This window comes from Phyllobates terribilis, unplaced genomic scaffold (assembly GCF_046119375.1).
Source record: "Phyllobates terribilis strain yellow unplaced genomic scaffold, ASM4611937v1 Scaffold_3__8_contigs__length_932513732, whole genome shotgun sequence".
Classification (NCBI taxonomy): Eukaryota; Metazoa; Chordata; class Amphibia; order Anura; family Dendrobatidae; genus Phyllobates; species Phyllobates terribilis.
In genome coordinates this window covers 203,146,825-203,162,951 of record NW_027362763.1, presented here as the reverse complement: position 1 = coordinate 203,162,951, position 16,127 = coordinate 203,146,825, and the positions used below count along the sequence as shown (strand labels likewise).

The 16,127-nt window shown below is 42.1% G+C and overlaps 1 protein-coding gene across 1 annotated transcript in view; it reads right to left on the bottom strand.

Moving 5' to 3' along the window:
* The window catches only part of KLHL30 (kelch like family member 30), a 39,329-nt gene that overhangs the window by 14,242 nt on the left and 8,960 nt on the right, over positions 1-16,127 (bottom strand). Inside the window, exons 2-3 of the mRNA XM_073674506.1 lie at positions 5,607-6,424; positions 1,191-1,350 (exon numbers count right to left, since the gene is read on the bottom strand). Of these exons, the coding sequence (XP_073530607.1) occupies positions 1,191-1,350; positions 5,607-6,380 (934 nt within the window). The 5' untranslated portion in view covers positions 6,381-6,424. The remainder of the gene's footprint in view (positions 1-1,190; positions 1,351-5,606; positions 6,425-16,127) is intronic.

Below are 16,127 nucleotides of genomic sequence, written 5' to 3'. Positions count from 1 at the left end.
TTCTGGTAAACAGTAGAATGATGTGCTTTACCAAAAAGCTCTATCTTAATCTCATCTGTCCACAAGATGCTTTCCCAGAAGGATTTTGACTTACATACATTTGGGCAAACAGCAGTCTAGACCCCTCCTGGGTCTCCTGCCATATTCTTTCATTTCATTCAAAAGTCGACGGATAGTTCGCGCTGACACTCATGCACCCTGAGTCTGCAGGACAGCTTGAATTTCTTTGAAACTTTAATTGGGGCTGCTTATCCACCATCCAGACTATCCTGCGTTGCAGCCTCCCATCAATTTTTCTCTGCTGTCCACTTCCAGGAAGATGAGCTACAGAACCATGGGTTGTAAATTTCTTGATTATGTTGTGCACCGTGGACAAAGGAACATCGAGATCTCTGGAGATGGACTTGTAACCTTGCGATCGTTGATATTGTTCAAAAATTTGGGTTCTCGAGTCCTCAGACTGTTCTCTTCTCCTCTTTTTGTTCTCCATGCTTAGTGTGGCACACACAGACACACAATCAAAGATTCAAGATTCAAGAGTCAACTTCTCTTTTTATCTGGTTTCAGCTATGATTTTCATATTGCCTACACCTGTTACTTGCCACGTGAGTTTGAATGAGCATCACATGCTTGAAACAAAGTTGTTTACTCACAATCTTAGAAAGGTACCAACGATTTTATTCAACCCATTTTGGGGGTTTTATGTGAATTATGTGCAATTTGTCTTTTTTTCTCTGTTTTTTTTTGTGTGCAATTGCAATAATTTTCTGAGAGAAATACTTAATTTATGGAACAATTTCAAGGGTGCCAACACTTTTGGCCAAGACTGTATATAATTTTGTGGGGAAAAAAATCAGTACAACTTCTATTTTTTTTTCTATTAAATTTCCTGTTCAAACTGCACTTAGGCATCAAGTTTGTGGTCCGGATCATTGATTATCAGCTATCTCTGTATACATGCATAACAATCACTGATAAGACCATCTACTGCACTCCTACACTGAAAACATAAGCAAAAATAAAAATGAATAAAATTACAAGTTATATTACATCTTATCCTACAAAAATGTATATATCAACTATATATCTGCTCAGTTCATCCTGCTCTACATCATGGTGACCACAAATTTAGAGACATGATCAACATGGCAGGTTCCCTTTAAAGTCTGCCTTGGAAAGATTTTACTTACTAGTTTTGGGATTGTAATAAGAAAAGTTATGAGATGTACTAGGAGATTCATCAACATCTTCATCCTCCTCGTCCTCCTCTTCCTCCAAAACCTTTCCTCCAACCACTACCAATACTTGCTGCAGAGATACTGATGACTGCTCAGTAAGGCCCTTCATCACCTGGAGGAAAAATACATGGACTGAAAATAAGCTTTCATAATGTGTTACTAAGAGGTACTTATTCAACTTGTTTATAATCCTTTCCAGCCACTGAAGGATCCAGCTATAATTACCAGTGTTAACACGAGTTACAATGGAGCCATAGATGAGAGGTAACACACACATTTGAAAGGTGACAGGTGTGGGAAATGTGACACGAGACGTAACTGATAACAGGTGGTGGTTGAGAAGAGATCTAGCTGGAGAGATTAGTCAAGTGTCTGATGATAGCCTTGACAGGTGATATGGGTCATAAAAAGTAACACAGGTAGGGCAGGTGATCCTGGTACAGCTCAGGTGTGGGAGCTGACACTGATGGGCGATGACATTTCATTACAAGACTGTACAGATGAACACACTAGTGAAAGGTGACGCTGATGTCAAAGGTTAGAACGATGGAAGAGTTACATGTTAAACCTATTTGAGAGGTAATGACTCAGGGTAGAGGTGGCAGGCAGGTCATGTCTATGATACCAAAGGTGATGTGCTGGATGGAGGCATTGGTTTACTTCAATAATGGAGAATCAAAAACAAAAGTTATTCTGTTTTTGTTTTGTTTGATTGTTTTTTTTTAAATTTTACTCTGAAACATTATTTTTTTAATATGCTCATTTTTTATTAGCATATTTTCTGAGATTTACTTGATACTACTAATACAGACATAGAAAAACTAAGGGTCCTTTATCACAAGTATTTTACATCATGTTCCAAATTATTATTCAAACTAGATTTAAGTTTCATAAAGATGTAATATTTTGTTTTTCAAATAAACTTATGGATGATATTGTGTCTCAGGGCTCTTTGGATCACTGAAATCAATCTCAAACACCTGTGATAATTAGTTTGCCAGGTGAAACCAATTATAACCAAATCTACTTAAGAAAGACGTTCCACATTATTAAGCAGGCCACAGGTTTCAAGCAATATGGGAGAGAAAAAGGATCTCTCTACTGCCGAAAAGTGTCAAATAGTGCAATGCCTTGGACAAGGTATGAAAACATTAGATATTTCACGAAAACGTAAGAGTGATAGTTGTGGTGTGAAGAGATATATGGCTGATACAGAGCACAGATGGGTCCATGTAGATAAAAGCATAATGAGGAAGGTTTCTGCCAGACAAATTAATCGTATTAAGAGAGCAGCTGCTAAAATACTATTATAAAGCAGCAAACATGTATTTAGAGCTGCTGGTGGCTCAGGAGTCCCGAGAACCTCAAGGTATAGGATCCTCCAGAGGACACTTGAAGTTGTGCATAAACCTACTATTCGGCCATCCCTAAACAGTATTCAGAAGCAGAAACAGTTGCAGTGGGCCCACACATACATGAAGACTAATTTTAAAACAGTCTTGTTTACTGATGAGTACAATGCAATCCTAGTTGGTCCAGATGGATGGAGTTGTGGATGGTTGGTGGTTGGCCACCATGTCCCAACAAGGCTGCGACGTCAGCAAGGAGGTGGTGGAGTCATGTTTTGGTCTGGAATCATTGAGAGAAAACTGGTAGGCCAATTTAGTGTCCCTGAAAGTGTGAAAATGACCTAGGCAAAATATATAGAGTTTCTGACTGAACACTTCCTTCCATAGTGCAAAATCATTTTCATGCATGACAATGCACCATGTCATGCTGCAAAGAATACCTCTAAAGCCCCCGTCTCACATAGCGAGATCGCTAGCGAGATCGCTGCTGTGTCACGGTTTTGGTGACGCAACAGCGACCTCACCAGCGATGTCGCTATGTGTGACACTTTGCAACGATCAGGCCCCTGCTGTGTGGTCGCTGATCGCTGCAAAGTGACCTGGACCATTTTTTGGTCGTTGCCCTCCCCGCTGGTCAGCACACATCGCTGTGTGTGACCAGCGGAAGCAGAGATCAGGCTGGTAACCATGATAAACATCGGGTTACTAGGGGCACACGCGCACCTAGTAACCCGATGTTTACCATGGTTACCAGCCTGCTACGGTGAGCGGGAGGTTACCGCTCACTTTAGCAGGCTCGTAACCATGATAAACAGCGGGTTACTAGGTGCGCGTGTGCCCCTAGTAACCCGATGTTTACCATAGTTACCAGCCTGCTCCTGCTTCAGCAGGCTCGTAACCAGGAGCAGGACATCGTGGAAAGATTCCACGATGTCGCTGCTCCCCTGATCGTTGGTGAGCCTGCCTGTTTGACAGCTCACCAGCGACCACATAGCGACACAGCAACGATCCCTGACAGGTCGTATCGTTGTCGGGATCGTTGCAGCGTCGCTAAGTGTGACGGGGCCTTAAGTCTTTGGCTACTATGGACAAAAAGAGAGAAACTCATGGTGTTGCCACAATCTACTGGTAAGAGTGTGACAGAGACTGTCGTGTTTCTGCCCCCAAAGACAACAATCACATAAAGAGAATAGTGTCATGCGTTTTTGTACATGTATTGTGATATGTGAAGTGTGAACTATGTCATGCGGTTTTAAGAATGTAATGTGTAGTAATGCATAGTGTTTAGGTAATGCTGCTGATGTACAAGTATTGTAAAGGTAATGCCTAATGTGAGTAATATACAGTGCAGAATAAGTATAGGTAGAACATGGAGTAAGATCTAGGACATAAGATGGTAACTGTAGTTAGATGATGGCAATGGAATAAGGTACAGTATAAGTATTGTTAGTATACTGTTAATGTAGGAAAGTAATTCAAGCTGTGTGCTAGAATGTAGGTGAAAGGTTAGATCTGCCCAGCAACAGACAGCAGGAACAGATATACATAAGTGTTTGGTCTAGCCCATGGTGGGAGGAGTTAGGGTCAGTTAAAAAAAAAAAGGAACCACTTCCTGGTTTAGTTAGTGAAAGAGTTCATTGATGCAAGTGACAATTTTAAGGTCAAGCAGCAGTGGGCCGACAGCGAGAGGAGTACATTTGGTGTTGGGAAGTATGAGACCTTACAAGACCTCCTTCGGACATTCTTGCAACGTCCAGAGCCTACGGCTCGAAACAGGTGCTATGAAGAGTACCTTAACCTCTTCCATACAGATGAAGATGGATGTGGAACCACAAGTGGGAAAGGTAGTGGATCTCAGGGCCGGACGGAAAATCCTGAAGGGACTAGTAAGCATAGGGTTAGTCCAGGCGGAACTAAAAATGAAACGGAAAATGTACTGTATTACTGAAACCAGAACCGGACGGTGCTGTGCCCGATACTGCATGTTACAATCTGACGTACTTTAACTGTCCAGTAAACTTGTGAATGTTAAAATGAACTGGGCATCCCCTGATGTGTGCGGCTGTTCCTGAGACCAGAAGGCAGTGGAGGCCTACAAGTGCCTGCAAGTGAGTGTAACGCACCCTACACGAGATCGCATGAGATCCTGTGTTATTTGCGATCAGATTTTTAATAGCAGTGTTATATTTCCTTGTGATCCTGCTTTCTGGTTATTATGGGACGAGTGATTTTCTTGCACCCAGTGCATACAGCAAACAAAAAGTGATCTCTACTACTAAAGTGTAGGCATCCTATTATAAGTTCTTAGTGGACAGTGAGAAAATGGCCATATTTTGCATTGTTTTAAAATGTAAATATATTTTTAACCATAATTGTAATTTTCTGGCCATAGGTTTCCAGTCCACTAAAATCATGCAGAAATATTCTGGATGGGGGCCAAATGACAGCACAAAAAGTCCTTGTGGCTCTGCAGTACAAAGACATAAGGGGACGTTATGTGCCGTCATACAGATGTTTTGAAACCTATAAGTTCCAGGTCCGGTTCAGTAGCTATAGTGAAAAAAAAGGGTATGTGCACACAACATCTTTTTTTCCGGTGGGTACGCTCAGCTGAAAAAAAGCTCAATAAATGCAAAAAAAAATGAACAGATACAATGTAAAAGAAAAACTCGCTGTGTAAATGTTCCGTTTTTTAGCTTGTTTTAACCACTCCATGTTTCCAATGACGTGCAGCCGTTAAAAGAAGTGACCTGGACCCTCTTCACCACCGCTTGGAAGCTGCTCATTATTCTATATATACAAGTAAAAAGAATAAAGATAAATAACTGTAAGGATGCCAAAAATGACGCTTTAGGAAAAACACTGCGGGCATTTTCCTGAAGTGTCTTCCTCCTGCAAAACTCAGTAAGTACTCTGGCATCTAGAAGACATCATGTGCACATGGCCTAAGAAAAAGACCCTGAACATCTTACATCAACCCGGAGAAATCAGGTGCTACCACTTCTAGTTTGTACAATACCTGTCCAAGGTTGCTGCTGACCAGTGCTCGGCATGTTTCTGATCCACTTATCAATGGCTCATCATCCATTAGTTTTTGCAGGAAATGGTCAGTCAAATTTGATAACCTGGCCATACTCAGCAGCTCTGGGAGATAATGAGCCCTGTTGTCCACGTCTTGCCTGACCCACAGGAGCACGGCTTTTGCCCGACTCTGCTCTTCTTTTAATTGAAGCAAAGGATCTCCTAAGTAGTGAAGCAGACGCTCAGGAGGCAAAAGTAAAAATTCTTCCTCTTGAGATACAGGTTCAAAATTTTCTTGTAGGAAAGACCAGGCCTTTGCTGTAACTTCTGGACAGCCATGGGTTTCACCAAACTCCCATATCCCTAAGCAGTTGGTGGCATCCATCTGCTGCTGCAAATACCGGACACAAACTTTCCTCACTGCAGGGAATTGAAGCTGGTTGGAGATACGAATAAGTCCTTCTACGTTGGCTTGGTTAATGGTGAGGTGACCCGTGTAAGAAAAATCAATTAAGGTCTCCAAGAATTCTGGATCTACCTCTTTGATTTCCACATGTGCAGAGATGCTTTCCTGGAAGTTCCCAGTGAACATGGCATGGAAATATTGGCTGCAAAGAGCCAGCACAGCACGATGGCAAGGAAACTCCCGCCCTTGGACTTTCAATGTAACATCAGAGAGCTGTGGATTAAATCTCAAGGACTGCAAGCCTGAAAGAATAGAGTCTGAATGGGAGGGGAGACAGAATTCTAGGTCATCGATGTTCCTCACCATGCTTCCTCAGGAGTTTTCACACTAGGATACTCATGGACCAATAGCTTTAGAAAAAGAAAATAAAACATATTGTGATTATGATGAACTCAGTTATAATATATATTACAAGGGTTAGGGTGTGTATGCAGTGGAAAAGCTCCTGATGTAAATGCTGGATGTATCCCGAAGAACTGATTTATAGAGATGATTAAATCTGCACCAAATCATGCGGATTTTACAAAGAAATTTGAATCGCATCAAAGTAATTTTCTGAGAATTGAATGTTCCTTATTATGCTCTTGGGTTTCTACAAAGCACAATAAACGTTGGATGTTAAAAAAAATTAAAATAATAATTACTACTCACCTCACCACTCACCTGTCCTACCGTCCTGTCCTCTGTACCTCTTTATTTCGCCTTCCCCAATCTTGAGCATCATCTTCAGTCGGCTTTACACTGGGCCAGGACTTGTGGCTCATCCATGTCTCTGACCTCACTGCACGCCGTGATGTCATGACGTGCATCGCCCATAGCCTAGTCAGCGCCTTTGGGGACAGCGTAATGCACAGTGATGTGAGAGACCTTATTGAGTCGAAAGCCCCAGCTCAGAGTGAGGCGATGCATGTGACCAGGAAAGCCAAAAAGAAGAGGCGGGTATGACCGAGATGCATGGGTGGCAGAACAGGTGAGCTGAGATGTTAGTGTTATTATTATTTTATTTTTTTAACCTTTTGTCGGCCTTCTACAGTTCAGCAAAATGGTGGAACAAATAGCAAAAAATCCATATTCTGGAGAATACAAACTTTTATAAAATTTTAGAAGAATTCAGTTCCACTGAAATAAATTTACTCATCTTTTCTGATTTACCCAGAAAAGTAGTGTTCATTGGGCACATAATGGGATGGTTTGTCTTGGCATACTTATTTTACAATATGAAATAACATATTATACTATGATATTTCATACAGCAGAATACAGTAAATGGACTGCGTGAAATACTTTTTTTTTTCACTTTAGGACCCCACTTTATTGGTTATATATGCATACAGTGGCATAGACTGGTTGCAGAAATTTATGAGATTGAAAATCAGTTCCATTCTTCCAAATAGAGTTGCTTTGATAGTTAGCACATAGATTTCTTAAAGTCCCATTCATATTTATTAATCCGTTGTGGAAATTTCTGCAATAAATCTGTCACATGTAAATTCACTATAAAAGGCTGGCAGCATGGAAGTGTCCAGGTTTTCATGTTTAAAGCACCACTCCAGGTTTTTTCTTATTTCAGCGCTGGAGTGGTGCTGCTAATGTAAGTTCTCTGCTCCTAGTCTGATACTCACCAGCCGCCATCTTCTGCTCTTCCAGGCGCTGCTCCGGTCCCGCGTTGCCATCTTGTGATTGCAACTCCTGAATGACTGGAAGTCAGAGGCAGGGGTGGATTAAGAGTAGCCAGGGCCCCGGGCAGTTTAGAAGGTGTGGGCCCGCCCAGGTGCCCGATGTATCACGTGACATGTCACATGATCCCCTTTGATAGATCATGTGATAGGTCATGTGAGCAACACACAGATGTTCTGATCACATCTTTAGACAGAGAATGCCGGAAAAAAATTCCATTATGTACAGCATTATACATTACATAGCGATATATATAATAGAGCAGGGGTGGGAGATTCATTTTCCCGAGGAGTCACATGAGAAACCGTGACTGTTATGGAGGTCGAATCAATAGGCTGAAATTAATTCTGCTTAATATTAATATTAACAAAATAATAAAAAAAAAATTATATTAATTGTATGACAATATTGATCAGAATTAAGTATGCTGACATCCCTCTATATACAGTATGAGCCTGCACATAGCTCCCTAGATACAGTATGAGCCCCCGCATAGCTCCCTAGAAACAGTATGAGCCCACACACAACCCCCTACATACAGTATGAGCCCACACACTAGCACCTACATACAGTATGAGCTCCTACATAGACCCTAGATACAGTATGAGCCCCCACATAGCCCCCTAGATACAATATGAGCCCCCACATAGCCTCCCAAATACAGTATGAACCCACGCATAGCCTCCCAGATACAGTATGAGCCCCTACATAGCCTCCCAGATACAGTATGAGCCCCCACATAGCCCCTCTATATACAGTATGAGCTCCCACATAACTCCCTATGCACAGTATGAGCTACCACATAGCCTCCTATATACAGAATGAGCCCCCACATAGCCTCCTATATACAGAATGGGCCCTGCATAGCTCCCTAGATACAGTATGAGCCCCAGTGTAGCACTGTACATATAGTATGCGCCCACACACAGCCCCCTGCATACAGTATGAGCCCCCGCATAGCCCTGTACATACAGTATGAGCCCAGACACTGCCACCTACATACAGTATGAGCCCCTACATAGCTACTTAGATACAATATGAGCCCGGACATAGCTTCCTATATACAGTATGAGCCCGCACATAGCTCCCTATATACAGTTTGAGCCCTCATATAGCCTATGTACAATAAGAGCCTGCACATAGCTCCCTATATACAATATGAACCTGCACATACCTCCCTATATACAGTATGAGCTCTCACATAGCTCCATTTATAATGTATGTGCCCTCACATAGCTCCCTATATACAGTATGAGCCCACACATAGCTCCTTATATACAGTATGAGCCCGCACATAGCTCCCTATTTACAGTATGAGCCCGCACATAGCTCCCTTCACTGATCGACTGTCAGTTCCACAGCAAGCTCAGAGAACGGTCGAATCCCACTCTGGGGGTGGCAAAATGCAGCTGCCTATGAGACACCTCTGACCGGTTCAGTCATTACTTTGATTATACAAAGCAACCGCTGTAATCCTGGCCTTGACTAACAGCCGGCTTCAATATAGAGCCAGTGTCAGTCAGTGCTGGGGGCTCGGTTACAGCGGACGATCTACATACTCAGAGCGGTGACCGAACCGACACTGCCACCATGTCTGAAACCGAATGCTGGCGAGGAGAATAAAGTTCATTTTCTCCTCTCTGCACTCAGCTGCTGGGAAGTATAATAACGCTTTTAACCTGCAGGTTAATAGCGTTATTTCTGATGAAAAGATCCCTTTAATTTTGTAGCACAATACTTCAATGAAATGGTGCCGGAGTCAGTGCATGCACATACCACGCTATCCGGCACCATTTTACTGAAGACTCTGTATATGAGAATTCGCAGACACAGTGTCTTAAAAAAAATGGCCAAAGAAATGTACCACTAAAAATGCTAGTGACCCAGGTGTAGAACTAGTTAAATAGCTAGTATGATATACTGTGATACAGACATTAGATGTTATATACTATACACATTGTTATATCCCATCTGATGTCTGTACCACACTAGACCATACACTAATCTGTATACTGGATGTGACATTTTGTACAGGGATATACACTGTACTGATCAGACCTGGACCTGCACACAGGACCTCACATATTATATATGGGACAGAGTAGTATGTGATGTCTTGTAGGTTCAGGGTTGATCAGTCAGTGTAGGATCCTGTATATGATGTCTGTGGTCGCTCTGCAGGGGCTCAGTTTGATTTATTGCAGGACTCTGAACTTTCCTGCAGATCTGGTGATGCTGGAGCCGATGACCCAGAGTGATCTGATCCGCAGCAAAGGTCAAAGTCCTGCGATAACTTATACTTAGCCCCAGCAGAGCGCCGCTGACCTGACACTATGGAATCTTATGCAAACTCATCAGGAGGAGAGCAGCGTCCTGCAGCCCCCTCCTCACTCCAGACATCCTCCCCAGACCTCGTATTTACCGCCATCCACTGAGGTCTGCTGCACCAGCTCCTCTCCAGCAGGAGGATGTAGCTCCAGGCGCTGCTGTGTTACATCAGTCCTGGAGACACAGCACACAGCGTGCAGGGGGCGTGTCTGCCTCCCTGTGATGTGGCCGCCCAGCCAGCGTCAGGTACAATGCGGTCCCCCTGCCAAACCTGCCTCTGCCTCCGCACAAAACATTATAATGAGGGCAATCTGGCCATGGGCCCCCCGGAGTCTCGGGCCCCGAGTGGTAGCCCAGATTGCCCTCATTACAATCCGCCTATGGTCAGAGGTAACGGTCACAAGCTCTCAATGTAAGTCTATGAGGCCTCGTTCGGCCTCTCTTAGACTTACATTGAGTTGTGACTTCCGGCTCGCCTAGCAAACACTGGAACGATCTGGCAGATCACAATCTGCAGGAGTCTGGTGCTGACAACAGAAGAAGACGGTGGCTGGTAAGTATAAGACTAGGTGCAGGGAATTTAGTTTAGTGGCACCACTCCAGCGCTGCAATAAAAAATAAACGCTGGAGTGGTGCTCTAAAGATATGTTTCCCTGATTGAGAAAACATCACCCACATCAATCAAGAAAAGATGGGTTTAGATACAGATGAAAATGCCATTATTTTTGGAATATTAAATGTACTGAAAAACATTTTTGGGCGAGTTTGAAAGTATATATATAAAAAGACAATTCTGCAATAGATTTATTGGATTTTGTTTTTACCCCGTTATTATTTGCTACAAATGACTTGTAAACTTAATTCTTCAAATCTACACTGTTATGGCAATACAAAATACATTTTTTTTATCTACAACTTTTGCACAATGAAAACACTTAACCAGTTCAAGACCAGGCCATTTACCCCCATTTTTGACCAGGCACATTTTCACTTTTTTTTTTTCATTTAAAAAGCTGTAAAAAATCTTGTTCAGAAATTAAAGTCATTTTTGCATCTATTTTTGTAATACATTGGGCTTAATTTTTATGCCATTGTCATACTTTTTTTTCCAATATCAGTAATAAAAAATATAGAAAATACATGTTTTTCACATTTAAAAAAACCCATTCATAACAATAAATGAAAGGACCACTAAAATACATTTAAAAATGTGTTCTCATTTCTGTAACAATTATTATTTTTTTTTACCAGATATTTTTTATTTATTTCATGTATATTGTTTCTTCATATAGTCATTAAAGACTTTTGAAGGGCATTTCGATATTTAAATACTGTTTTTTACCTTATGTCCCCTGTAACTAAGGCTGATATATTAGCCTCAGCTACATCACAGTGGAAATGCTGCCTCCTGGCTGCATAGCAGAGCTGATTGAGTCTCCAAGGACTCAGCAGTTTCTGCTCCATCCCTGCACCCACATGACCTCTGGGTCAGGAGCAGGCACTGCCATGTATACAGCAATCAAGAAGGCATAAACGGTTATAAGCCGTCTGAGTCTTCTCTATGGGGAGTTCGGCTGTGTCTGACAGTCAGCTCCCAGCTCCCGCAGATGCACAATCTCTTGCAACTGCTTTATTATACAATCAAGTTGTAGAACGTCACTGCAAAATAAAATGTGAACTTTTAAGTATATGGGCGCTCTGGAAATGGTTAAAAAATGCTATATTTTTGTTTTGCCATATTCAGAGAGACATAACTTTTTTTTATTTTTCCACCGAAGGAGTTGTGAAATAAAGTGTAGAACACAGCAATGGGGTGAGTTATATTCAAGAGAGAAAAACGATGGTTCCAGCTTCTGGTAGAGTGATAAAACTTCAACTTTATTCAATCATTAAAATTTCCAGAGAAATAGTGCGGGGGATAGAGAAATGTGTCACCCTGGCCTGGATGCCACAAGTGTAATTAAAGCTGTGTCTGAGAGCAAGGGGGGGGGGCTTCTCTGGTCAGGGGAACATTAGCATGCAATGCCTCCTGTCTCAGGCCAGTAGGGGGAGCAGGCTGACCCTATAAAAGCTGGTGCTGGGGGCAGGGTTGGTGAGAACTTGAAGGCCTGTCTCAGGACTGAGACTTGTCCCAGAGCAGAGCAGGGACAGACAGTTGTATTGCACCTAAGAGGAAGTGTGGCAGGAGGAGAGCCACAAGCCAGAGACAAGAGGCGAAGTGAGCCTGTCTTGGCAGATAAAAGACTTACTTTACCAGACTTTGGTGTCTGAGGCTGGGAGGATTCTATATCCCCCAGCAGAGAACCAGTCCACAAGGGACTGTATATTCCTTGGCCTAAGAAGCCTGGAGGCCCGGCCACAACCGAAGGGACCAGTAAAGCCGTACAAGGCTGGGAGCAGAAAGGAACCCACGTCGCAGGCCATACAGGCGAGAATACACGGAAAGCTCGGAAACGTGGGCTGTTACCCTATAACGAGGAGATAGCCAGAAGGAGCGCAGAAAGCACGGTAGGCCTACACCCTCACCCTGACCAGGGCCAATTTCCCCGTTGCTCTCAGACATCCAGGTCCCCTCCTAGCTGGGACTGTTTGTGGGTCAATTTACCTGTTCTAGTAAAGACCCTGGACTGCAACCTGTTGTCTGCGTGCTCCTTGCTCCTCCAGCACTATCAGCACGGGGACTCCCACTACCATCACTCCCAACATCCACTACACTGCCCTGGGGCCGCACTCTTCCCGTGGGGAGTCACACCATCCCAGCTGCATACATCATCAGCCCCAGCGGTCTGCCTTGCAGCGGCGGTTCCTAATGACCACAAATCCACGGGTGGCGTAGTCGGACATAATCATCAGCGCATAACGGACTACCACTGGCCTGACCACCCTGAGCCACGGAACCGGGTTGCCACTACTACTCCCATCGTTCCCCTACTGCCCGGATCCGAGTGCCCCACAGCCCAGGGGGCGAGTCAGAAACAAAAGGCGACACGTTTCGAACGCAATCCTGCGGTCTTTCTCAAAGCCTGATGGGATAGATATCTCATCAATCCTATATACGGTACCACCGTGAACAAATCAGACATGGGTAGAGAAATGATGTGGTATGTTAATCAGAAAAAGGAAACAAAACAAAAGGAATACTGACATAGGAAAAACAACATATCAATATATTTAAAAAATATGCAAAGAACAATAAAATATTCTATAAATATAGAAAAGATATATGAAATATTCAATAGTGGCACATGATGTCACGGCGCAGATTCAACCCGTCAGGATGCATAGTTCCAAGATTAAATATTCAAAATGCTTTCCCGTGAAGCTACACAAAGAAGCAGTGTGTTTCAGGTGTGCATTAAAATACATCCACAGGTGTGTCTCTAATTAACTCAGATGTTGCCAAAAAAACTATCAGAAGCTTCCAAACACATGACATCATCATATGGGCCGTCCAGCATTGTTTAAAGGCATAGTAATCTTAGTTTATGTAAACTTTTGACTTTGCAGTAAGTAATAAAAATGCCTTAAAACATTCTCTCTCTCTCATTATTCTGGCATTTGGCAAATATTAAACATTATGATAATCCTAATTGACCTAAAACGGGAAAGGTTTATTCTCATTTCATGTCAGATATTGAGAAAAACATGTATATGTGTCTTTTTATATAGTGTATGTAAACTTCTGGTTTCAACTGTAAATATTTTTTTCCTATGAGACATAACTAAATTTGCCAAAGAAGGTGAAAATTTAGCATCCATAGAAACACCCCTGTGTTGTAAATAATATTGTTGGTCAAATACAAAAAAAAATATGTTCCATTAAAAAAATGGGTAATTTGGATAATGTAGTACTGGAGATCTAGGGTGAATTTACTGGACAGATGGAACTGTAGTGCTTCTATTACGATAGATTGAGGACATATATAAAGAGACAACATCACAGCTAAGCCATATATACTTTAAAGACCAAGGTTTATCAGAAACCTGGGCAAGAATGTCAGTGGAATCTCTAATATACTCAGGAGTGCGTTGGACTAAAGGTTAAAGTAATGAATCAAGGATATTGTGCTGACTTTAGACTCCAGGAATGAAAAAATTCAGCTGAATAGATTTTCATATTCCTGGTTGTCCTTAGCAATAAGGGATGGTATAGACAGGGAACATTTAACAACACCCATTTACTCATGGCTGATCCTTCTGTGACCTAGCCAGTAAAGATTAGGTTGAGGATGAAGACTATGTAGCTGCTTTATAAATCTGATTCAAGGGGACTCTTGAGCTGTATTTGGCACAGGAGGAAGCTTTAGAATGTATTGTTTCAGCTTTCAAATGTAATGGGCCAAATATTTGCTTATTCTTCCCTTGGTGTCAAAGGAACAAGGTCTAAGTCCTTAAGGCCTTGTACCTATCCAGGTTAGTAGTCCTGGCTCTTTTTACAACCAGCAACTTATCTTGTTCAGCTCCCAAATGCTCAGATGTTAAGACAGGGATAATAATCTCCTGATTGATATTAGAGCATAACAGCGAACTCTTAGGAATTGTTTTCATGGAGATTTGAGAGCATGTTGCAGAATTTCTTTTTACATAAGCACATCCTTTTTCACGGACCATTTTTACAGGCCACATCCATTTACATGAAGTCCGAAACATTAGGATTGTTCGAAGGTGGGATCCAGTTCAGGCTGAACACAAATTGTGGCTATAGGGAACACAATGGAGGGGCTTCTATTGAATCCAGCACATGTGGCAGGGGGCTTCAGTGCAGACCCCCCATCCTACAATATGATAATTGTGTGTAACACAGATCCAATTATACCGGGGGAGGGAGCACAGTATGTTAGGTGAAGTTTCTTGATGGGGTTGAGGGCGGCAATTTACTAAGGCCCTGTTTCACTTTATGATCCTAATAGTAGTGATAACCTCATTTTCCACCATACTGAATATTCGATGAATATCAGACCACAGCGAACATTTCCTATCTGAGCTGAGTCTTCTTTTATACCTTTTGATTTTAATAGAACAAGCAGAAGAAGCAAAATTGCTCATTTCTGCCTCCATTCAGCCAGGTGCAATTTAGAGGGATTAGGATGGTAGAGATGTCATGAGAGTCTCCAATATTCTACCTTCGAAGGTGTCAACAAGACATGAACCCAAGACCTCTTAGACCAGAGTGGGATAATCACCATCACCATTGTTCTCTCTCAGTATTAGTGAGGACTCAAGAGATGAGGGGAATAGACAGTAAAACATGAACAAACTTGTATGTCTATCTGATTTACAAACTATCAACAGCAAGTGAACAATATAGGAAATTCAGGTTAATTCATTGGCTATTTTTTTTCTCTTCATCATGACATCCAAATCTGGCATTCTCATCATATCAAAATTTTGTGGATTGAAGTTTGATTGCCCTGGTTTAATATAATTTCTGCATAGTTTTCTTGGGATTCAGGGATCCATTAATGAGCACTGCTGAAAAAGAATTCACATTGTCCTTGACCCAGTCCATAATAGATTGTAATGCCACAAGATACATGATTCATGTTCCTCCTTGATTTGCTTAGCTAAAACATGTTGACCATATTGTCCTATTGAATCACGAGCTTGATTGGACAGGATGAATTAAAAAAGCCCTAGAGTCCTCCTAACAGCACAAAACTCTTTCATGTTGGAAAAAAGGGGGCATTTCTTGGTGGAACAACAGCCATTGTACACAATCAAAAGTGAACATGGGCAAACCAGATGGCAAACCAGATGGAGCTTAAGGCATCCATGGTGAGAACTTTATGAGAAGCAATATGGCTTGATTGCCAATTGCGGATTTAGTATGGTAGTTGAAAGAATCATCATCCTGTATTGGATCTATGGAGAACAATCCAAAAAGGAAGTTTTGTTCTGCTAAATTACTTCTATGTGGGCATGGCACCATGTCAAGGGACGGTCATGAGGCCCAGAGCTTTCATAGCAACTGTAAGTGATGTGACTAGTTGGCAAACAACATGAAAAATATTGAAACAAAACTTCAAAACTCAAGTAAGCTTGAAGGAC